Source organism: Podarcis filfolensis (genome assembly GCF_964270895.1).
Source record: "Podarcis filfolensis genome assembly, chromosome: 4".
NCBI classification, from domain to species: domain Eukaryota; kingdom Metazoa; phylum Chordata; class Lepidosauria; order Squamata; family Lacertidae; genus Podarcis; species Podarcis filfolensis.
Window position 1 is genome coordinate 47,520,437 of NC_139607.1, and position 26,118 is coordinate 47,546,554.

General features: G+C 40.6%; 1 protein-coding gene across 21 annotated transcripts in view; it reads right to left on the reverse strand.

Annotated features, from left to right (window-relative positions):
• CASK (calcium/calmodulin dependent serine protein kinase) overlaps window positions 1-26,118 on the reverse strand; it is a 128,347-nt gene that overhangs the window by 72,897 nt on the left and 29,332 nt on the right. For all 21 annotated transcript variants that reach the window (XM_083612513.1, XM_083612520.1, XM_083612524.1 and 18 more), the window contains 3 exons: window positions 19,424-19,536; window positions 5,809-5,914; window positions 3,310-3,387 (listed from right to left, as the gene is read on the reverse strand). In XM_083612513.1, coding sequence (XP_083468639.1) covers window positions 3,310-3,387; window positions 5,809-5,914; window positions 19,424-19,536 — 297 coding nt within the window. The remainder of the gene's footprint in view (window positions 1-3,309; window positions 3,388-5,808; window positions 5,915-19,423; window positions 19,537-26,118) is intronic.

Below are 26,118 nucleotides of genomic sequence, written 5' to 3' on the forward strand. Positions count from 1 at the left end.
CTCTGTACTAAACTAGTGCCAAAATAAGTGTTACTACATACAGAATGGTGTGAAAAATCTGGATTTTTAAAGATTTGCAGATTAACATATACCATACTTCTGAAAAGCTACCTTTTATGAAACTACCTTTTATTCAAAACAGAGCTGAAAAAGGAATAGTGAATAAAAGACCCAAAATTTATTCCATGTGTAAGAATACATCCTAGTTTTCAGTTTGCTTATTATTTACTGAACTTGTACACCTTTCACCCAACAAGGGTTTAAAGACTGTTTAAAGCAAAATAAAAACAAATTAAAAGCAATCCAGTTAAAGCCAATAACAAAAAAAACCACACAACATAAAAATCAACAGAACACAGTGGCAATTATGGAACATAAGACAGCAACTGAACTAACAAGTGTCTCAGCCTGCCTACAGGACTCCAAAAGAGCCAAAATGCACATCTTGTGGAAGAACTTTCCTCTATTTGAGGGATCAGGTTGACAGAAAGCTGAACTTTCATTTTGTTGCTACATCTAAATTGACCCACTTAAACTTAGAGTCCTCATAGAATAACAAAGCAGCAGCACCATTAACAGCTTCAACTGATCAATGTGGACCCCATCTGACTATATGGGTTGTATGCCCAGAACAATTACTTAGTAGTGCTGCAGCAGCTGGTGGAACCAAGCAATTTCAGTGCAACATCCACGTTTCCTTTACACAGCATCATAAAACAGATATTGCTTGATTCCTGAAATAATTTACATGCAGGTAAGCAATACAAGGTGGAATAACTCTTCAAAGCAAACTTTGGTGATATGCATTTTCCCATTTTCAGGGAAGAACTTACATTCATATCAGCCTGCACACACTTTAAGACTGACAATGGAGGCTCATTGCATGTGCCTGCCTCCAACATGGACAGGACCTTATCTGTAGTGGTCCCATGTCTCTGGAATGCATTACCAGCTACACTTCAGCACACACCATTCCCTCAGGTACTTGGGAAAGCATAAAAAAACCCAACTTGCTTTTGTTGGATTTTTCTTGAGTTGCTTTTATTCTCCTGTTTACAATCTTGTTGAATGCTTTATTTTGCATTTTAGTATTTGGACTGGAAGTTCACTGTCTTATTTGCTGACTTCTATTAACAGTTTTAATGTTAGATTTGTAGCATACTATACTTTAATTGTAAGCCACCTTGAGAGGGTTTTGCCCTTAAAGGGAATATATTAATATATGGATTGTATTGGAGCTATATTAAAAATAACTAAAACCCTCTTACACTTAATTATTCCTTAGCTAACTACACAGCAAGCTCACACCATAATGCCAATTTTAAAGCAACAAGCTCCTCAAGAAAACTCCTACTCTGACCAACCTGAAAAATAACGTCCATGCTTTTGGTTTGCCTTGCTTCACTAGGCAGGTAGAACAGAAAAGCACCAAATCAAAAACATCAATTATATTCTCCTCAAACCTGTTCTAAGAATCTTCCACAAAATCTACAATCACAAGAAAACTCTATTTCTCCTAAGATCATTGCACCCCATTTTGTCCATTCATTTTATTCACTCCTCCCCCCATTAAACTCATTGCCACCCTTTGCTATACTATCAAATGCACCCAAACCATTTTTCAGACACACTAGATTTCATCCTTGAGTATATTAAACTACCCTTTCCCTGCCTCTCCCTTCTGTCACCATAAACTCTGTGCCCTTGAAAGCTCTCTGCAACATTTTATGATCTATCATCTATTAATCTTTACTCATATACTTTTTGGCTTGAAAATATTCCCAATGTCAGACATCCTCAACTCTTGAAATGCCAGATAATTAAACTTTATAAAGGGTAAATAATTCTGGGAAACATAGCCACTGAAGGTGAAAAGCTTCTACCTATAACCTACAAATGTGTAAAAAGAGTGAGAGAAGAAACTCCTCAGACATTTTGTGTTGCTTTGTAAAGCATACACACACACATGCACACACAGAAATTTGGAATATGAAGTTAGTGGGATTTCATTCAGATGGCTCAACCAGAAGAGTTAAGCAATACAACTTATTCATTCAATACAGAGTTATAGAATTCTCTGCCTCACATGTAATGCTAAAACCATGGGTTAGTGTTATAAGGGTGTGCTGCTGTGAGACTAAGGCTTATGGATTGTTGTTAATAATATTATTATTATTATTATTATTATGCACTCTCTCCTTCCCTCTGCTCCTCATTGTGATGGTGCCAGGGATCTGCTTCCATTTCAAATTAACCAGAGTTTAGGATAACACCCAAATCCCAAACTGTGGTTCATAAAGTATGCTTTGGAGCTGGCTTCCTTTCACTAACCATAGTTAAATTTAACTGTAATTGGGTTTGAACACCATGAAAATGAAAGCTTCTGAACTCCTTCCTGGAGGAGGACGAGAGAGTGCACAAGGCTGGCTGTTGCACCTTGTCATAATGCTAATGCAAATGCAGCCAGTGTGTTTTTTTGGGTACTGGTTTACATGATTTTAAGAGGGGAGAGCAAATTCATGGGGATCTTTCAACATCAGCTTATGAGAGCAGCTGACATGGTGACACCAGTCACCAGTGTTACTGCTGCTTACCAGGATGGTTCAGAGGTGAGGCTGGGCCTGCATAGGCACACCAGCACAGCCAATCTGGTGCTCTTACCAGTGAACTGCAGTGACACTGGTGTCAAAGGGGCAGCTCTGTGGCACCATTCCACCCACTCTTTAGTTTAATGCAGTGTTCCACTAAATACCAGTTGTCACAGGACAGACAGGCAGGACTATGCTAGCTTCCTAAAAACATCTGACTAGTCACTATTGGAAACAGGATGCTGAAGCAGGCAGACCACTGGCCTAATCTAGCAGGGTTCTTATGTTCTTAATTTACATTTGCTAAATTTTGGCTGGACCAGGGCCTTTTATTCTTTTGCTATTTTTAATTTAAAAAGAAGTATGATTGACAACATATTGCCAGCAGCAGCGTGAGATAGCTGAGTAGTATAAATTGCTGAGACAGCACTGGTACAAAAACATTTTGTTCCACTCTGACTAGCAACAATGTAAATTAATCCCATCGGAAGTTCAAAATCATACCAGCCACCCTTTGGATTTTTAACCCAAATGCATTTTAGTCCACTTTCATACTTTAACATGCATGAAGTTGGTTATAAAAGCATACACTATATGTGCAGTATTTGTGTGTGTATGTATGTACACACACACACAAATGTTGGATATTTAAGCATCTAATATTAGTCATTTATGCCCCCTCCATTCTCCCTAACGATTTAATTAAAATAAGAATACATACCTGGCTACAGCTTCACTGTACACAAAGCCAGCATCTGCTCTCTTTACAATTTCAAAGCAGAGGTCTGCACCATCCATACTGCAGGTTAAAAAAGTAAGAAAAATGTGATTGTAGAACAGGAAATAGAAATGTAATAATGATAACGCTCCAATTTTACACTTTTAAAAGTATTCTAAAGAATCTCACACATTACACTAACCAAAATCTTAGACACAAATTTTTTATTTTTAATGACCAACAATATTTGAAGTCTTAACCATCTTTCTTATTGCAAGCTCAGTGCAGCTCAAAACGTAATAGAATTGTGAAGAATGGTCTCAAGCATGAACAGCTATCAGTATTTCTAGATGCTTATGGGTACAGTTGGAAACAAAGTTAACTAAAATACTGTATTTTTCGCCCTATAGGACGCACCGGCCCATAGGACGCACCTAGATTGGGGGGGGCGGAATAAAGGGTAAAAAAAATATTTTCCCCCTCCACAGGCACGGGGCTGGGGCGGGGGAAGCCCGAGCTTCCCCCGACCCCAGCCCCCAGAACGGCTTCAGGAAGCTCTGCACAACCCTTGGGGCTCCGCCGGGCTCCGTAGGGTTGCGCGGAGCTGCGCGGAGCCCGGGAGCGCAGGCAGCTCTGCGCAACCCTCGGGAGCCCGGCGCAGCTTCGCGCCGGGCTCCGGAGGGTTGCACAGAGCTTCCTGAAGCCCGGAGAGCGAGAGGGGTCGGTGCGCACCAACCCCTCTCGCTCTCTTGGCTTCAGCGAAAGCCTGTATTCGCCCCATAGGACGCACACACATTTCCCCTTCATTTTTGTGGGGAAAAAGTGCGTCCTATAGGGCGAAAAATACGGTATGTAAAGAATCCACCTGTACCATTTCTACATGTATACTCCTGTATACTCTGTATACTGCACCAAAAATAAGACATTATTACCAAGCCAGTTTGTGATTGCCACTGCTTCTTTGCAACAAAGCAGTGTCAGAAGGAGACAATCTATAGAAGTAGAAAAGTGCTGAGAGGAAGAGGGGTGCTTAACCCACTTCCATTTGTCACTTTCCCACTGTAACTCTCCCTTACCAGCTGGGATTCCAAACCTGTGTATGCAACAAAGCAAGTCTGTAACCAGGGAAGAAGTAGGGTGAAGAAGCAGTAGTAAGCAAAAGGTGGTTAGGTAACATCTCATTTCCTACACTCTTTTTCTGCCAAGTGTGGAAATTCATGATATGATTTATTTATTTATTTTTAGAAAATTTGCTGTTGTGATAATTGTCTCTGGAATGACAATTCACTTTTAAAAAAGACAGTTTTATCTTGAAATCTCAGACACTACATGCCTTTACATACCAAACAAAAAAATTACACTATCAGTTTGGAATATGGTGATGTAATAAATGTTTTGCCAGTAGATGGAGACAAACTCCTAACTAAATGATGTGCCATTTAGTTAACCAGCCACATGAGAATCTTAAAGTGCTTCACAAAAATAAGAAAGTGCACTTTTACAATGTGTCCAAGGACCAGACACTGTAATAAGATTTTAATATTTCCCCTTTCTGTTCCCCTTCCTCATAGATGTCTGATCAGGGTAAGAAAAAGTAAGCAACTGCTAGTGAAACTGTAAATATAATCACTGGATTAAAAAATTCATGCTTTAATAGCATCTAACATTACACAGTAAATCACTGCCTGTATATGATGGAAATCCATTAAATTAAAAAAAATGTTAAGGAAAGTAACTGTGCAATGCCCAATCTGCATTAAAGTAAAGAAATGCTACTATCTGCATGAGTCTTTTAAATAAATAATGATATATTAATATATAACTCTAGATAAATATATTGTCTGGAATCCAAATACTATGTGAGTGATAACCATTTCCAAGCATGCTGGCTATAGTGAGAACTAGATGCTTCAATATTGCATCATGCATAGCTTCTAAGGTTCTCTCAGGTGATTCCTCTGCAAGCATTAAAGGATACAGAAGGAGGGAAGAGCAGAAAAGCATGTGGATATAAGCAACACAGTTTAATAAAACAAGCAAGCAAGCAAGCAAGCAAGCAAACAAACAAACAAACATTTGCGATCCCATCCCCTCAGAAAAATCCAACTAAGACAAGCATGTTTATGTCCTACTAATTTAGAAAAGAGTTTATCATTTGCTTAGTTTTCTTGTGTTAACATCCACGAGACTTGCTCAAATTTGGCTGGACCTTTCTTATGTCGTAAACATTAAGGTTTTGCTTTGTTAGAATGTGTGCATTACAATTATAGTTCAGTATATTAATGAAGTCCTATTTTCTTCATGATACTTTTTATTATATATAGGACAAGTAGCTTGGAAGGAACCATTTGCAACTATTTGAATCCAATTAAAAAATTATGAAAGGTTAACTACCACCTAATCTAATGTGTTAGCCTATTTTGGTTGGCTTTAAGTGCATGCTTGACCATATGAGCAAAACATATGAAGAGTGTGTATGAAATATATAAATGTAAAACTTACAATTCGAAAACCATATATAGCATTCCATCGGAACTGTAGGTCTCCAAAAGTTCAACAATATGAGGGTGCTTCAACATGTGACAGATACTGGCTTCTCTTTTCAGATCTGTTGAGAGACAGTCATTGCTGTATAATTTGTACTGATAACAGAACACACACAAATGATGCACAGCCATTTGAATACTTAACACCAAGGTACTGGATTAATTTCTGAATCATTTTCAAGAGTTTAAATAGGTTTGGCATGTTGAACTCTCTCCTTATAGCTGAAGTATTAATGCAACATTTTATAGATATACATATTTTATATATAATGGTATAAAATCAAGATGATTTATTAGACACACAGTAAAGAACAACCCTGCAAATATAAATGAAGACTCATGTGCAGTTATAAAATGCAATGGAAGGGCATTTAACATATGTGTGACAATATCTGTAAAGGTTATGTAAACACCTGAATCTCATCATGAGGATCCCAACCAATCAGTTCCAGGCCTGGCAGAGTGCACGTCCTTAGAAAGCAACAGGCATATGAATAGGACACCATCAAGTAGGTTGCAGAGTGTAGTTCTTTTCAAATTACAAATGGATATACACAATCACAAACCTAGTATTCACTGTCACCCTACTCCAACTGCTAAACTTATCTAGCAGACAACCTCTGCCTCCAATGTTCCTGCAGAACTGACATTTTGAAAATATATGCATCAGACACTTCCCATTAAGTGGCAAGTTCATCAAACGCATGTTGAGGTTAAGTAAACTGTCAGTTCCTGTATGCATTTTCATGTGTACCCAACTAGCCATTCATGTGCACTATCTTTCTGACGATCATAATATGGGATCTGGTGCTCCCTACAATCCTCAGACCTACTAGTTTCCCTCGCATGATGGGAAGGCAACCTATATTGAATATATATGACCCTGCAACCTGGACCATAAGTCTAAGTGTCTGAGTCACAAAAAGGGGGGCAGTCAGACCAGACCATGAGTATTGCATTACAATTCTTCAATTGCCAAGATGCTTTGATACAGAAGCAGGTTTTGCAAGATAGAAGTGTGGGCTCTCAGTTTCAGCTCCAGGAGGTCAATGTAGGAACAGGATGATGTCACAATAAAGGCAGTGCCATACTAGGCATCCCCAGTTGCTGAGGGCAACAGGACATGGATCCACAGATGACTGCTACTGCCAAATGAAGAATTACCCCTCCAAGGTCCCTGTTTTTTAACCTAGCCTTCCAAGGCTGCAGTCAATCCACTTGCTTCCTCTGAAAAGCTTGTGCTAGACAAAGACATGTGTCCACACAACACAGCAATATTTTCTTGCCGCACCAAAATCATATAATAGTTTGTGAAGTTTGATTGGCCCAGCAATGGTACAGGAAAGACTGAGCTACTGCCTGACAAGTCTCCATATCTGTTTAGCCACCAAACAGCTTGCAGTTGTCCCTATGTTGGCCTAAAGGTGATTTTCTAGGTTAAAACCTGCTACTTGTCCTTTGAATTACACCTTGACTATGATTTCAGCAAACCAGACCTGACACCAAGCGCAGGAATCAGACTTCATTAGCAATTCTAAGTCAAATCAAGGAAGATTAAAGGAAACAAAAACAAAAAACAAAACAAAAAAAAGCCTTTCATACTGTATGAATTACATTTTGCAAGCTTGATTTCAAATCATTTTCTATATAGCAGAAGTACATTCCATGTAACTGTGCCTTGGTAGTAAACATTATTTCACAGGAGATAATTCTAAGAATAATCAGATTTTTAAAATCCCATCAACCTGAAATCCAAACAATAGCCAATTGTAGGAAAAAATGTTTCCAAGAGCCAAACATTTCTGAAATTAACTTATCTCTGTTCTAAAGGAGCATGATAGAGACAACATTTTTTTATTTTATTGCATGTCCTACATTAAGAACCACTGAATGAACTGATCTCCATCTTCTGGAAAAGCAGTATCAAGGATTTTTTAATCACTGTTCTGTATATTCTGAGAGGAAAATAACTAGTTTCAGTTAACAAGCAGACACAATGGGAAATGTTTTCACACAGCTGAACTCTCAGCATGCATAAAGAACACTACGGTAAGTAAAAAAGGACATTCCTCTTGCCTTGAATAAAGCACAAAGCTACATATACTGAAGTATTTAATGACAGACAATTAGTTCTCTTCTATTTATCACAGGGACATTTAGCAGCAGGTCATTGTTAAGGTGGCCCAGGTATCCATTCCTGCCCCCCCAATATATTTTTCTTTTCTTTCTTTGCTACAGGGCAGCTGGACACATTGCAAACTGCACTGCTGGTGAGACCCCAGCTGTCTACCGCCTTCATTTGGAGAGGGCCCATTCCAACATATTGGGCCCAGAAAACCCTGTTGGCACACCACAGATCAGAGTAAGTCCCAACAGCAGGAGCCAGAGTGTGCTGTTCCCCGCCCCCCTGAAATCTTAAATGTACATCTGGCACCTAACATTATGCCCAAGAGCAGAAAGCAAGCTTCCATTCTATAGCACATCAACTGATGGGCAGTAAAGTCCAAACCTCAGGTGGTTTAAAGTACCATACAGCTCTCTTTGCAAGTCCTGCACGGTGCTTTGAAGTCCCTACTTTGGGACTTAAAGCATCCAATTACCCAATGTCATTGTGCAGTCAAGTGATTGACAGGCAGGCAACCCTGCCCACTTGTCAAATTTGGCCCATGAGGCTAAGATCTGATGATGATCTAGTCCAGGGTGGTCCAGCCCAATAGTCCTTTTTTTGACAGTCTTTGGAAGCCATTCAGAAGAGAAGTAGCTGTGAGGCGTGAGTGAGTCCCCATCTTTCCAAACAACCAAATGCCTCTGCCACCACCCCCACCTTAGAGAACCAGGGGATGGAGCATCTCTCTATGTTACACAGGTGTGCTAATGAGCAAATCACTACAGCCTGTGAAGCACGACATTTGCCCTCTTCCTCCTTTATGGCACGGAACTGTACAACAACCAAAGTTCCCTGTTTATAACTCGTACCACGGGTTATTTTGCTCGTTGCTATGTGACTGGTGGTTTCTTGGTGGTTTTCATCCTCGAACCAAGGGTAGCTCAGGTAAGCAGAGGTGAGAGCAGGCTGATGAACTGCAGATCAAAGTTTGGAGTATGACGTCCATACTTTTCAGAGACAGCCTTTGGGCTGGGAAGCAGGGGAATGGATGTCATGGGCTGCCTGCTCTCTTCATCCTTCTGCTGCTTGGGCTCTGGTCCTCTTGCTCATTCCCATTCCAGGGGCCCTAGTTGTGCTATGTGTGCCTAAGCATAGCCACCTTGTGTCCTTCAGAGCCACAAGGGTCAGTTGACAGCATGGCTTAAAAAAAAAGCAGCAGGCAAGTAGGCAGTTTGTGCTCACACAGACTTTTCCGGCTGCTTTTCGATCATAGATGGATGAAGCTTTTGTTAAGGGCATGTGGGATGCAATCTCAGCTTATTATAGTGTAATACCCATCGGAATAAATAGGACTTACTCTTGAGTAACTGCACACAAGCTTATGACCAGGATGGGGAATCTATGATCCTCCAAATGTTGTTGGTCTGCTATCCCTTCCTATTGTCTGTGCTTATTGTGGATGATGGGAGGTTGAGGTCAGCAGCATCTGGAGGGCCACAGATGGGTGGATGAGGGAAGAGGCTGGGCTGCAGGCTGCACTGTCCCATAGCATGCTTGTGGGGTGGGGTGTGTGTGTACGGGTGAAGTTAACAGCAGTGGCAGTGGTTGGTTCTCCTTCTGCTCCTTCCTCCCAGCCTTCCCATAATGCTCATATGTTCTGCGGTGGCACCAGTGGTCCTGTGAGGAGGGGAGGGCAGGGAGGCAGAGCATAGCCTTCTAAAATAATTTGTGCATTAAATTTTGTTTAATAAATAAATACATTAAATCTTTTAATTTGGTATATTAAATAATATGAACTATATTGTGAACACTTTAATTTATGATATGGAAATTTATATTGGTGTGTGGCCCACAGGTTCTGTACTGAAGTAGTCTTGCATTTTCACTTGGTCTGAGAGGCTGGACCACCCAGATCTAGGCCATGGAGCCAAAAAGGTTCCTTAATGTGGTCTAGTTAGTATGTGCTGTACAGTGGTACCTCGGGTTACAGACGCTTCAGGTTACAGACTCCGCTAACCCAGAAATATTACCTCGGGTTAATAACTTTGCTTCAGGATGAGAACAGAAATCATGCTCCGGCGGCAGCAGGAGGCCCCATTAGCTAAAGTGGTGCTTCAGGTTAAGAACAGTTTCAGGTTAAGATCGGGCCTCCAGAACGAATTAAGTTCTTAACCCGAGGTACCACTGTATTCAATATAGGGCTAAGAATATTGTTCTGCTGTGCAAAGAGAAATCCTTCCACTGACATAATCATCTCCCCCTCTCCTCCCTTTGTGCCCCCTAAATCTGTTCTGGGAATTCCCCAAACCCCCCAGAGCATATTTGGGGTGAGCATGAGGGAAGAGGAGAAATGTCATGCTATTTTGAATACCACACTATTTTCTGATAAGCTGAAGATTATTTTATATGATTGAGACACTATCAGAATCAGCTGACACGATTTGCACAGGATAGATAGAAAATTTAAAGCTTTTAAAGGCTGACATGCCATAGCATGCAAACACACTGAACTGTGCTTGAGGACAATGAATATGTATGGTTTGTTGGCCTTAAAAGATACTGTAGTTTCTTTTTAGGCAATTACTAGAATTTAACCAGTAAGGCATGGGGGGGGGGGGGAGGGAGAACAGGAGCATAGGTCTTTACATAATTAGACACTCTTTTGCATAGAGAATTCTACAAATATAACTTCTGACTCACCACACCCTACTAATAACAAAAGGACAAATTACTGAGCAGTGCATTTTTACTCAGAGCTAATCAAAGCCTTTCAGAAGTAAAGATGGACAATAAAATAGCTAGAAATTTCAACTCCAAGACATGGGTTACTTCAAAATACAGTGGAAAATAGCTATTTTGTAAAGGAACACAACCACAAGAGAACAATAAAAATAAGAGGTACTATTCAGACAAAAGTACAGCATGTTTAATTCTGACTGAAATAGAATCAAACTTAAAATCTGCTTAACTGGATTGTGCCCAAGGACATTTAAAATTTCTCTGTTGAAGTTTCACAGATATTCACTTATCTGAGGAAAGGGGGGGAGAATAAATGTCCAGATTTGGAAATAAATTATTACTTTTCATAATGTAGCAATCCAATTCATCTGACTGAATGGACATATTTTTAAAAGGAGAGGGGAAGATCATGTGCATCAAGAGTATGATAATCAGTCTCCCCCCTACCTGTTTGAGTTCCTCATTACAGCTGACTCTAAAGACAACCCTACAACTACAAACATATAGGAAAATACCAGGCGCAATTTCTTTAGCGCAGAGCAATCTGACCAAGGGAGGTAGTAGTTGTTAATTTCTACAAAACATTAATGCTCTTGGGCACAATATGGTAAAGCAGTTTTAAGTTCAGATTCTAATTCAAGCATCCTCCCAGAGACCACTGAATTGGGCTTTAAAAAGTTTTTAAAACTCTGGAGCATTTAAGTAGTAAACTGGGGACACACTTTAAAAGAATTGCTTGTGCATGAAGATACTGCATTCATGGATTAAAGCTAAAAGATAGGAAGACTGAAATTCCATGTACCCAAAGGGAACTTTAGATTCATTCCTTAAACAGCTGCTCCTGTTTTTCTCTTCCTTCATTCACCAAAGGAGGACACTTTCAAAACCAAAAGCATGGCATGGGGCTTGAGCTTCATTAAAAACAACAACAAACAAACAAAAAACCAAAGAGTGAAAAAAGCTCTACTGGGCATACTCACAATTTTCACTCAGCTAACTGACTATTAATTTCACTTTGCAGGAGTGACACTTGCAGTTAAACCATTATCTATACTGTAGAGAGATCATAATTCAGATTAAATCAAGAGGCTGTATTTGACACAGAATCATTCAGCATTTTACAGCAACTTTTCAGAGAGCTCTTAAATTAAACTAAACTTCTAATTCACTTAATACTTCTAATTCAACCACACCAATTAATGATAATGTTTCTACTTTATGAACCATTTTTAGGAGATAAGCATCACTATGCTTGATTCTTCAGAGTGGGCATAATCTAGTTCACCAAAAGAACAGCGCCTGAACATGGAGGGATCTCCATGGGACTGAATTGGAGCCATGTTTTCTCACATTGATGATGCACACACAGGAAGTCTGTCTTTGTTTCCCACATTCCTATCCAGCCTCCCTCTGTATCTCTAGGAGGTGTACACAGGTCTTCTATTGCTCATAATGCATATACAAATCACCCATACACTTGGGTAAAGAAACATGTTCTATGATAATCCCTCCATGTACATGGATCAAGCCCAGTACTGTTTATAACTACTGTAGTCTAAAACTGTAAGATATGACTATGTCTGCAAGCTTTTCTGTTTCCTTCAACATCCTAGATGCATGACAGAAAAGAAGTTTGCTGTATAAAATTGGTCCAGGTTTTTTCAAAAACACACCCACAAAGCTTAGATTTGAGAAATCATCCAAACAAACCATTATCCTATGCAGACATTTAATTAAGTGCAAATTTCTTACCTCCTTTCATGTACATATTTAGCCATTCCCTGAATACAGTGGTGCCTCGCAAGACGAAAAGAATCCGTTCTGCGAGTCTCTTCGTCTAGCGGTTTTTTCGTCTTGTGAAGCAAGCCCATTGACGGATTAGCGGCTTAGCGCTATTAGCGGCTTAGCGGATAAGCGGCTTAGAAAAAGGGGGGGGGAGGGAAAAAAACCCGCAGGAACTCGCAAGACATTTTCGTCTTGCGAAGCAAGCCCATAGGAAATTCGTTTTGCGAAGCACCTCCAAAACGGAAAACTCTTTCGTCTAGCGAGTTTTCCGTCTTGCGAGGCATTCGTCTTGCGGGGCACCACTGTATCATCTCTAGTTCCTATTCCTAGACAAGGTATTGAAGTTAATTTATACTGTATTTGGGTTTATCGTTCACACCTGCAATGAGTTACTGTCACCATTGCTACAGTGTAATGTATTCATAAAAACCTTATTGCCAACATGCTCAGGATTTTATCTTATTTTACTGCCACTATGGTTGCTTTTATCACTTGACCAGCAGATATTTCTTATTGTTACCACCCTCTATAAAAATTAGTACTACAATCTTATTGTAATTGTAAAATAATATAGTTGAGCATTTCCTGAATTTGAAATCAATATTTAACACCAGTGGTTCTTAAACTTTTTTTCTGGGCCACACTTTCAGAATAAAAATTTGCTCACACCACACTGATCTTTTTATTAGTAGGAAATACACTGGAAAACAAAAAGAAACAACTCCTAGCGGTACTTGATTTATAACATAAAACACAACTACTTTATAATATGATCACGGGACATCCAGAAAGTATAAAACAATGCATCTACACGAGAAAATGAATCATTCCCAAAATATAATTATAAACGAGCCTCTTACATATGTACCTTGCTTTTGCTAGGTAATCTCATTTATATCACGTCTAATTTGAGAGAGACAAACTCTCATCAACATTAAGAAGCCATTCTCTTTTCTGATCTTTCATATTTGTCCGAGTTAAAAATCCCTGTTCACCACAATATGGCATGGAGAACTGTAGAAGAATAGCCAAAGCTCTTGAAGAGAGGCATGGATACTGTTTCTGGTTGTACAGTATATCCCAAGATAATTATTTTGATACTGTACTATACTATACAGTCATACCTCATATTACATCCGCTTCATGTTACATTCTTTCAGGTTACATCCCGCAGCAACCTGGAAGTACCGGAAAGGGTTACTTCCGGGTTTCGCCACTCGTGCATGTGCAGAAGCGGCGAATCACAACCCGCAGGTGCACAGACGCGCCGCTGCGGGTTGCGCTCTTTTCATGTTGCGAACGGGCCTCCGGAACGGATCCTGTTCACAACCAGAGGTACCACTGTAGTACACTGAAATGTCCCGGAATAACTGAACCATGCTTCCTCAATTTCTACAACTTCCACTCAGCTTTGTGCCCAGGCAATAGCCATAGTTCCCCCTGTGCACATCCACATTAATTCATTCCTAACCACTTCCCCACCCCCTTTGGTTCACATATGGTAATCACTGCACTTTGTCAAGGGGCCAACTGAACATGCATCTTTCCCCGTCTCCTTCTCCCTCTGTCTCCACATATTGATTAGCAATCAATTCTGTTGCAATTCTTTCTATTACAATTCTTTCTGGACTGTTTTACCTCCTTCCAAATGTCACTGGTAAAAGGCACATGGTTCTTTAAATGGCCATGTTGATAACATTATAAAGACCAGTTCGTTGCTAGGCATTCTTTGGATTTAGCAGCATGGCACGCACAGTAGGTACTTATCAGTGTTGCAATAATGGCAAGAGATGTGGGGAGAAAAGAGTATTGGTGTGATGGCTGAAATTGTCACAGTAACTGAAACCTGCTTTCAAAGTGATTTTCTCCTCTAAAACTTATGGGTAAGACATTTGAGGGGATTTGTCACAAGTGGTCACAGATGATCAATACCAGTCTACTGACAGTCCCCACAGTCTACTCAGCTGCCTAGGCTAGCAAAGATGCTGAAAAGGTGGTTGTGGATGCCCTGAGATATTTGTATATGTGAATCATTTTTATACTACAGTATCTGAAAGCTTATTTTTTAAAACCCCAAATAGTATCAGTATACTTTTATATGACACAAACAATACTAATACTCTAACTGATTCTGTCATCACATATACATATAATACTCAGTAGATTCTGCTACTTCCTGGAACACTGAGAAAGTGTCAATGGACTGTATTTGAAGTGATAAATTACAACACTACTAAGACTGATGACACAGAACCAAATACCATGAATACTAATATTTGCTTCAATAGAATTTTGCATATACAAGATTTGCTAGTTGTCAGAATTCATTACAAGGCATTTAATACAATTTTTGTTCCATTACAAGATACCTGCATTACATGGACACTTTGATAATTTCCCTCCTCTCGTTTATGTGTTATGCATATATGGAAAGTGACTGCTTCACCATTAAGAAGGATCAATGAAATAATACTCATTTTCCCCCATGAAGCATCAATTTCTTAGGTAATTGTATTTTAAAAGCAAAAACCTACTAGGCCTTTTTATTTTTCAAAATGCGATAGGGGGGATATGATTTATACCACAATCATTAATAGCAACAGCATTGTGAATCTGAATGAGATGGATTCTGTGCACATTTAATTTGAAGTACTGTTAAGTTCTAGTAGAATCAGTAGAACTTCTGAGAAAACATTACTATGGCCAGGCTCTAAGATTCCTTTTGCTAAAGGACATTATTTAATATTTGTTCATCTGTATTCTTATAATGTGCATAAAATCAAATGTAGTGCCGATGATTAAAAACAGTAGGCTCTATTTATATTTGTCTCTAAAAACTTTCTTCATTCCGAGCCAGTGTGATGTAGTCAGAGAGCTGGACTAAGACTTGAGAGACCAGGGTTCCAATTTCCACTGAGTGACCTTGAGGTAGTCACTAACTCTCAGCCTGACCTATCTCACAAAGTTATTGTGATGATAAAATGGAGAGAGGGGGAATGCGGTGTGCTGCCTTGACTTCTGTGGGATATAAATGTAATACATAAATTAAGAATCCTTGTTGCTAGTAATATTTCATAAACCATTGTCCAGTTTAGGAGCTTCTCTCATCTTCTTTGCTTCCACTATTGCCTCAGTCTTTCTAGTGGAGAAGCAGAAGCATCTTTGTTACAGTCCACTGTTGCTTCCTTAGTAGAAAAGGGCGGGGGCACGTGAATGAACATGTATATGAATGCCTGGTATGTGATTAAAGAACAATGGCTGTGCATGAACATAGCTGTATGTGTTGGAGCAGACAGATAAAAAAAATAAAGTTATATATGTGGGCACATGTAGTTTTGAAGTGAAGTCTTCCATCTGTCAAAATTAGCAATGCCCTAGTTCAAAACAAGTGCTCTCCAACCTTGACTTAAAGCTAGAATAATTCAAGAAGATGACCACCTCTCCTCTTATCACTGAACAAAATTAATCACTGATTCCTCCTATCCTCCCAACAAGAAACAGATGCAGCTGGTGCAAAAAGATACATTTACATGGGCAGTTTTTATGTTTTCCTGATTTGTGATTCCTGTCATCTCCATAAAATCAGAAGACTGGGAAGCTGTCTCAGAAAAAGGTGCCAAAATGTGATATTTGACCTTGAGAGATGCATCCTCATAAGTAATTCAAATAAGGCAGGAAATGGGTGTGGATGGAAAGCAACATAATTAAAAGGCAGAGCAAGGAGCTCTATAGCTCTGCCTGCTCTGAACACATGTGCTAGGAATCACTGAGTTGGAAGGGGTGTCGGATGTAATCGAGTCTGAAATCCTGCTTGGTGAAGGAACTACAATGCACGTTGCAACTACAACATCCCTGATAGGTGGCAATCTAGCCTATGCTTAAATACCTTAAGCAATTGAGAGCCCACCACTTCCTGAGGCAATCTGCTCAATAGATGAGCAACTTGTACTGTTAAGGAAGTTTTCCTATTGTTTTGCTGAAAGTTATTTGCCTGCAATTTGATTCTGGTCCTGCACCCTTGAGCAATGGAAAACAAGTGCACTCCATCTTCTGCACAACAGCTCATCAAATATTTGAAGACAGCTAATAATGTTAGCCAAAATGAAAGGGTAGCCAGCATGGTGTCCTCCAGATGTTTTAAACTACAATGCCCATCATTCTCTACCATTGGCCATGCTGACTGAAGCTCATGAGAGCTGAAGTCCAAAATATTTGGATGGCATCATGTTGGCTACCCTTTTGGAACAGATAAGGCATGAAGCCATGCACTCAATGACACAACTTTACACTGGCCCAGACCTTGTACAAACGATTTCTCTCCAATTAAAATCAATTGAAGGAGAAACTTACAAATAGCTACTTCCACAGCGGCAACTCATGTTGCCATGAATGTGCACAGGAATGGTGTATCTCAGTACCTTTTCACAGCTCACCACCAGTATATGTGAATGCGACACGGAAAGATGACAGTAGGGCATGTGACATAGGGCTACATTCCTCTGGATCCATGTCATGTACACATAGAGCTCACAAGGGTGACAGGAACGATTTGTAAGAAAAGGGAGCACTTTCTCCAAAACACATATAGAAATGTAAGCAATTTGCTAAAACTTTTCTTACTAGATCTCTAACCAGTACCTTGCCTCGGGACTCTAGACCCAAATACCCAACAAGAGCCACCACTTCACTGCAACAAACTGGTGGGTGTCAGAACAGAGCAGTCCACATAGACAAGAAAGGGGAAGGGCAAACATTTGTTGCAAACTGTGACAGTCTTCCATGTTTGCTCTCCAACCCCTTTGACATATGCATAGCCTAGATCTTGTCTGAACTGTATTTCTACAGCGTACTCTCCCCCCACCCCCAGCACAACAATGAGAAACCAGTGTCTTCTACACAGTGGAAGCACACAGCCCCATGTGGAGTTAAGCACTCTGTTGACAAAAGCCAGGTATTCTGCTCCAACCATTGCTGGCCCAACTCATGAGAAGGTTGCCCTGCAGGATCGCAGACGCATGGAGCAAAACAAGCTGTCACCACATATACAGAGCCCTGAAACTCCCAGAGGGAAAGGGATTCACAGTCAATGAAATCTACCCCTCTCCCCATGGGGTGGTGTGGTGACTGAAGCATGGGCAATAGTTGAACACTAAGGTGGCACCACTCATTCTTCCTTCCACTCTTTTTCTCAGCAGACTCCTCTCCAACAGGTACTATCATTGGGGCCAAGGAACTGCCCATCTCATGCAAACCATGAGGAAGACTCACCCTCATCTTCTTCAACACTGACCATGACCAGCATACTACTAGATGTTCCCTGTGAGGCTGCAAACCAAGCAGGCGTCCTGTGTCCTGGCAAGCTCTGTGGTAGTCTGTCAGACAACATATGATGTTGCCTCTAGCATAGACACTAAGCAATGAGGCTTAGCACACTTTCTTTACTTTCCTCTGTCATGCAAATGCCAAAGGCAGTGACTGCCTCGCCATGCCACATATGCTTTTCCTACTGTTTGCTGGGGTTGGTAGACAGATCCCACACCCACAGCAAGCAAACCCTAGACAGGAAGTGGAGCAACAACAGGAGAGGGGGAAACACATCCCAGAAAGACCCTGTCCCCCTCTCCAGACACCAGGTATGAGGAAGGCAGGCCAATGAGGAAATTAAGCCTAATGGCCTAATTAAGCCTATGGTCTGGAGGTTTTACACCACTGGAACAGAGCTGGATTCCATCCTCTTTGCCTGTTTAACATGGCAAGATTTTAACAAATATATTTACCGGTACATATTTGCAAGCTGCTGTCTTGTAATAAAAACCGATACCATAGATCTATACAAGCAATATGAAATATATAATATGTTAAAGATTTTTTTTATCCTGAATATTGTTTCTGCTTTATAGACTCCAGAAGAATAAAACTCCAGTATACATGGCATCAGCATATAAAAGTACATGTAGATTATAAATCCACTTGTATAACTCTGTAAAATATGCAAACATTTTTTTAAGAACTCAAGAAGAACCCTGCTGAAACAGACCAAAGTTTCATTCAGTCAAGCGTCTTGTTTTACTTAGAGGCCAAATGGATGTTTCCAGAAAGCCTACAAGCAGGGCATAAAGACAACAGTACTCCTTCACTCTTGATCTCCAGCTATTGGCGTTCATGGCAGATTGTGCATCTCATGCTCCATATAACCATCATGACTAGTCACCACAGACAGATGTATCCACAATACTGTAAATGTAAACCAGCAGCCATCACTACAAATTGTGGTAGCAAATTCCATAAATTAACTATGTGATTTTTGTAGTAGTACTTTAATCTGTCCAGAATTTATTGCTAATTATTCCACTGGGTGACCCAAAGCTCTAATATTATGGGGAAACTAGAAAGAATGCTGGATTCTCTTTCTATGTGCAATGAATAATTTTATAAACTGTTAGAATGCCCCCCATCATCTTTTTTTTTTAACACTTCAATCTTCCCTTACAAGGTGCTCCAACTACCTGATAATTCTAGCTGCACTTTTCTTTATCTTTTCCATGTCAACAATATCCTGACTGAGATGGGTTGACCAGAACTATACACAGGATTCCAAATGTGGCTTCACTGTAGATAAATAGGCATTAAATGTCAGCTGTTTTATTTTCAATCTCCTTTCTAATGAGACAAGAGATATAGAATCATAGAATTGAAGAATTGGAAGGGACCCTGAGAATCATCTAGTCCAATCCTCTGCAATGAAGGCATATACAGCTGTCCCATACAGGGATCAAACCTGCAACCTTGGCATTAATAGCACCACATGCTAACCAACTGAACTACGTGTGTGTGTGTGTGTGTGTGTGTGTGTGTGTAATACTGTACAACCAAAAATAAAGGAAAGGAAAGGAAAGGAAAGGAAGGAAGGAAGAAAGGAAGGATAACTACTGATTTTCACCTTCTGTACTTAATCCTGGACTTGAGGTGAACTTTGCTACATCGACAATCTTCACAGCAAACTGTTGCCCCGTCTCTCTGTTGATACATCGCCGCACAACACTGAATGGACCCCTAGAAAAGAAGATAACCCATAGTTAATTGAGTGTAAGCTCCAAAATAGTTCACACATAGCTTTGTTTTTCTTTTTGATCTGATTAACTACTACTAACATGAAATTTTGAGAGGTTTACAGTGATATTTAGTCATATACAGGATTTCATCATTCTAAATATTACTTATGGTTATTACATTGGTTTTAGTCAGTTTTGCCAAAGCTTATGTTTCTGGAATTAACACCAGAATAGAAGACACTAAAAATCTTTTGGGTATGACTCTACAGCAAGGGTTGCCAACCTTTTTGGACAAGTGGGCACATTTTCAGGAAATGCCATGGGCACCAGTTACACATGACTGCTATGTGAGACATCACTTCAGGCATCAGAAATCCCTTTTACAAGGTAAGAATCAAATAGTCTTTTCACTTATACCTGTAGAGCTATCCCCAAATGAGACATACCAAAACTGGCCCATGAAGAGTAGGCATATACAGAAGCCGGCATATAACTGCTTGGAAGCACATATAAAGTATTATTTTATTTTTTATTTTTGTGTTGTGAACCACCCTGTGATTATTGGATGAAGGGATATACCAATCCAATAAATAAAAAGTAAGTAACATAAATAACATAAATAAAGTCAACGTTCATTCCAATATCTCTGTCTAGAAAGCTGCTCCCTTTAAAAACAAGTATAGGAGTCAGATATTACATTGCATTTTATATCTCTCCTGCCCCCCCAAAAAACAAATCTGGGGATTCAAATGGGCTTTAGAACTGAAACACAAAATGTTATTCTGAATGTGCACACCAACTTTCATTCACTTAAATGTCTCAATTTTCAAGTACATTATTGTATTGCAAAATATTTGTATTTTCCTTCCCCCAGCAAGTATTTAAACTTGAAACACAGAAATATCACCTAAACTTGTGTATATACGGTAATTTTATTCTATTATATCAATCTTCAGAGGAGTTATTGTATTACAGTCATACCTCTTGTTATGTTTGCTTCAGGTTGCGTGATTTCAGATTTCATCCTGCGGTGACCTGGAAGTACCAGAAAGGGTTACTTCCGGGTTTCGCCGCTCGCGCATGCACAGACGCGCAAAATGACATCATGTGCATGCGCAAAAACAGTGAATCGCAACCTGCGCACACGCAGACGTGGGTTGCGTTCTGCTCATGTTGCAAATGGGGCTCTGGAACGGATCCTGTTCACAACCAGAAGTATCACTGTACTTACAAACAAATTCTTAAAATATTAAGCCAAAGGACTCACATCACTTGGCTGATCATCTGTTTACAATTCAACCCCATGCAGATTTTTCATGTAAAATAATAAAAACATACTTTCTTATTCCGCTCTGTGCTTTTTTGCGTAATGCCAAAAGAAACAAATGCTTTAAGTCTAGCTAATGTTAATCTGTCATAATAACAACATATAAAAATTTCAGTATAGATATATCTGAATAAAGAAGATCTCTGGAAGTATTACAACCAATGAAAATTGGGATAGTTGAAGCAAAGGACTTTGTCCCTACTTCATTAGCCAAATCATTCAAGAACAAACCTTGGCTGCAGCTTATGGTTAACGTGAGGAGAGAACTGAACTATGAGTCCCAGTTCGAATGACATGCTAAGCATGGCACAGCACTAAAAGGGACTAGGGAGAGAAAAAGTGGCCATCAGCTCGTCTCAGAGATCCCACATGCTTGTGCAGTCTCAGTATGCCATAGCTTGGCTTGCCATCTTGTACATACCAGGTAACTGCTCATCTCATGTGAAGGTACACTTGTAGCATATATGCTTTCTTCCCACAAAAGTCTCACTTCTGTGAAGGAAGACAGCAGTCCATAAAGTGATCCTGTATAAATTCAAAGTTCTTTTACAGGATCCTTTTTTACAGGACTAAATATATATATATTGACAGCATTAGTTTAGTTTCTAAATTTAGGCAACATGGGCGCTTAAGACTATATGCAAAATTTTGTTATGGTTTCTAAAATTCTTATGAAGGTTTCTTTGGAAGAGAAATGCATATTCACTGTATGTAGTCTTAAAGCTCTTGCAAAAATAAAATCAGCCTTAAAGCCTGTTAAGCATTCTATAGCCCAAAGCTAGTTAAACATTCTACTGCCAAAGGATTGGCTTTAGAGCTATATATAGCTGGAAACAACAATTGTCAGATAAAGCTTATTAAGCAATTTAATGATCACTTTAGGGTTTATTAAAGATGGAACAGTTCTAAAATAGCTACATTTCAATATCACTGACATTTAGAAGTAGTTAATGCATATAACACCATTTCTAGAAGAAAACTGCTCTTGTGAACAACTTCAAATAATTTTTTCAGATGGACATTCATGAAAGGGAAGGACTACTCTGAGGACCACACACCTGTGCACATTAGGGCTGGGTGGTATTTCAATACATTGAAACCCACTTGAGGTTCAGATCGCGATAACAGTTTCAAATTTTTTGAGCTAGGAATATATCATGGTGCTCACCCATGGCAGCAGAGGGAGCCCAAGAAGGTGCTCACCTGTTTGCCTGCCTTCACCGGAACAAGCAGGCTGCCTTCTTCCTCCCTTCCTCCTAGTTGCTCCTCCTTCCCTCCAGCCCAGCTGCCATCTCAGGTGATGATCACACACAGAAAAGATAAGACTTGGGAAGGACCGCAGTGCTTGCAGCAATAAGCCTTGGGAAGGACTGCTTGAGGTTCTTTTAATAAGAGTGATGGCCTTAGCAGAGAGAGCCTAAGAAGGTGCTTGCTTGCCTGCCTGCCTGCCTGCCTGCCTGCGACCGAGTAAGCAGGCTGCCTCCTTCCTCCAGGTCGCTCCTCCTGTTCCCCTCCCTCCACAGCCTAGCCATCCCTCCTTATTTCAGACATTGTGATATATCACTATACTGCAATTGTTAGCTGGTGATATATCACGATCTTGAAAACCAGATCTTGCCCAGCCCTAGTGCACATGCACACTCAACACACACACACAAATCCACACATCTGGCAGTTTCAGACTTATACATGTACACACACATATGCAGGCAGAAGCATGAACACAGGCACACAACACTCTGTTCACAGCTGGGGGAAATGCTGTATTTTGCTCTTCACAGAACCACCTCTGAAGAATAAAAGACAGGGTTTCCACTCACTCTCATCAGAGCTCTGTGGTGGTGGTGGTGGTGGTGGTGGTGGTGGTGGGAGAGGAGGAACAGCATTTTGTTCTCCACAGAATGATCTGTGAAGAGTAAGCACAGTGTTTCTTCTAAGCGTGCACACCTGTTGAGTGCTACAGAGAATACCTTCTAAAGGCATCCCTTCTTTCTCTTGCACAGCACCAGGGTGGAGGTGTTACTGACTGTGCAAGAGAAACAAGAACGAGTGCTCTTTCTTAAGCACCTCTGACCTAGCAATGGTGCCAAGCAAATTGAGGAGGGGAAGCTTTCACAAGGTGAAGTATCACCACCTTTGGAAGGCACTGATTAACTAGGGGCTTGGGCCTGATGTTGCACTGGACCATGGAGTTACCACTCTGTCCTGCAGAGAGCAGCAAGAGCTAGAATAGAACAAGACATCATCTTTTGACCTCTAAGCAAGTGCTGAAAACAGTGCACAATGGGAAACTTTGTAGACCTCAAAAGATTACCCACCTAACAGAATAAGCGCAAGCACAGGACATACAAACGTTAGTGTATTTTGTATTCATGAGGCTCAGAAGCATCATCCCACCCACAGATCCTACTTGGTCGCAGTTGAAGAGATATTCAATTCTTCCCTCTCTCATAGCATACACCAGGGGTCCCCAAACTAAGGTCCGCAGGCTGGATAAGGTCCGAGGGACCCGTTTATCCGGCCCACGGTGACCCACGCTACTTGCTGTTACCAGCGCTGCGCTGCACAGAGCACCAGAAATAGCTTTTGCGCATGCACAAATGTTATTTGCGCACGCACAAACGTTATTTCAGTGCACATCTGCGTTGGAAGAGGCCCGTGCACACGTGCACAAGCTATTTCCGGTGCTCCTCCCACCCGGAAGTGAACTGGAAATAGCGTGTGCGCACGCGTATGGGCACACACTCCCCCGCTATCTGTGAGATCGGCGCTGGAAACACCGGCCCGAGGCACGGTAAGTTTGACCCCTGACATATATAATGCCGCTTGCTGTTCTTCATCACAACCATTCAAGTCTTTCAATCTTCAGTGTTATTCCCCCACTTTGCCTAACAATTACTATAGCAATCAAACAGTTTAATCCTTTGTGGCTCCTACAAATGTTTGCTGTGGTCTAAGAATATGAACAGTTTCCAGCTCTTTATTATGCTATCACTCAACTGTACCTTTTTGCCTATAAAAGTTAAATAAATAATGCTGCACTACAGATGCATACTATGAAAGTGGATAAAATTTGGCCTGTAGAAATGTGAATACTAAACAACTAAAAAGCTAGATTCAAATGACCAGCTGGATCAAGGAACTCAGCTCTACTCTACATGGCACAGTAGGAAGAACTGTGCAATGCCCTATTTAGACTACAGAAAGCCCTGCTGGAATTGACATCTGTTCACACATTTTACAAGGTTTAAAGCGTCTAGAGACATGGAACACAATTCCTCCTGTGCATAAAGTTCTCACCACTGTACTTGTGGGAAAGGATCCTCAATAGAATCTTTCCCTCCCTCTCATCAGTTCTTGCTGTGTGCAAGCATAAACAAATGGAGCAATACTGCTAGTCACCATCACCTATTATGGGATATATACGCAAGTAAGGCTTCACTTGAAGAGTGGATCCAGATATGAGATGTTTATCCACATATGGGAGAATTGGTGAGAAAGGGGCAGAGGGAGAAAAGAGCTTGATTCAATCTTATATGGACCCCTTCTTGCAGGTGCTGCAGGCTGGAATGGGTTGGATTGTGCTCATGTGGTTTTTTAAAATGAAGATAAAGCAGATTCTAGGCTTATGTGATGAGGCCAGAGATACAGACAAATCAAACCCAGTCAACAAGTTATTAATAAAAACTGAAGGTTTTTTTCCTGATCTCAGCCCAAATAATCATATTAGGTTTAACAAAGTAACAGGAGTCAAGACTCCTCTACAGTTCTCTCAGTGCTTGTTATTAAGCCAAAGTGACTACCAGCACTACCAGCAAAATTATCAAATAAATCATCCAGTCAACTATGCATATTGCTTCCCCACTAGTAAGCTCCAGAGAAGTTGCAGTCTTTATGATATGCATGCTAAAGGCAAACAAGACAATCAATGATCTCAATTTTCTAATGCAATAATAATCAAATCTCTTCTCTTCTACAATATCTCAAGACCAATACCATGTTTGAATAACGTAGTAGCTGTAACAGAAATTAAACTCAAACATGCCCACAAAACAAGATTCAATGGACAAACTAGGCAAAAAGAAAAGCATATTATACATACACACATGCACATACACTATTGATCCAATCACACATGTTGCAACCACTTTGCTAAAGTCTGAATCTGGTCAGTGCCTTGATGAGAGACCATAAGGAAACCCAATGTTCACAACCTTGAATTCTGAATGACAAGCAGGATAAAGGTGCAACTACAAGGGGCATTCATTAAAGATTTCCCCTGATGTACCGTACTTCCCGTGGACTGAGACAACTGGGCACAGTTATTAGTCTCTACATTGTTACCAGCAAGAGTCAAACACTTCTCCCATCACTTTATGTAGCTTTGAAGACCTCGTCTGTAGAGGTTGGCAGGTTGCGACAGAAGCCACAACTTGACCTCAGAAATCAGCATTTCATCGTCTGGAAAAAGCTTACCCTTCAAAAATAACTTCATGATTGAAAAGTGGTGGAAGTCCGATGGTGCGAGGTTGGGAGGATAAGGGGGGTGAGGAAGGATTTCATAGCCACAGAACCGTGCTTCTGTCTGAGCAACATGTGAGTTATGAAGTGGTGCGTTATCCTGCAGGAGGCAGACACCTTTGGTCAGCATACCACGCCTCTCGATTTTTATGCCCTCCCGCAATTCTGCAGCAGTGAAGTGTAGTATGTCCTGGTAATTGTGGTACCCTTGGCCAGGGAATCCATTATCACTACTCCACGCTGGTCCCAAAAGACCCTGAGCATGACCTTGCCCACTGACAGTTGAACACGTGCCTACATTGGAGGTGGTGAGGCAGAGTGCTTCCATTGTTTGGACTAGGATTTAGTCTGAGTCATAATGATGGACCCATGTTTTGTCCTAATTGAAGTCTGGTGAAGAAGTCATCATGGTTTTTGTGACACATGGCCAAAAGAGCCCGTGAGCATGTGACTCGTTCCTGCTTCTGGAAAGGCATCAACAGCCAGGGAACCCATGACGCAGCAACTTTCCCATGTGCAAATGGTCATGAATGATTTTTTCTACAGAGCCCACACTGATCTTGACATCTGCAGCTAGTTGGCGAACGGTTATGCTGTGATCCTCCAAAATGGTGGCCTCCACTTGCCAGATGGTGTCTTCATCAATGGCGGACTGTGGTCGCCCAGGAATGGGAGCTGTTCCACTGAAGTCCAACCACAAGATTCAGCTATTGTGGTACACTAAGAATGAAACTC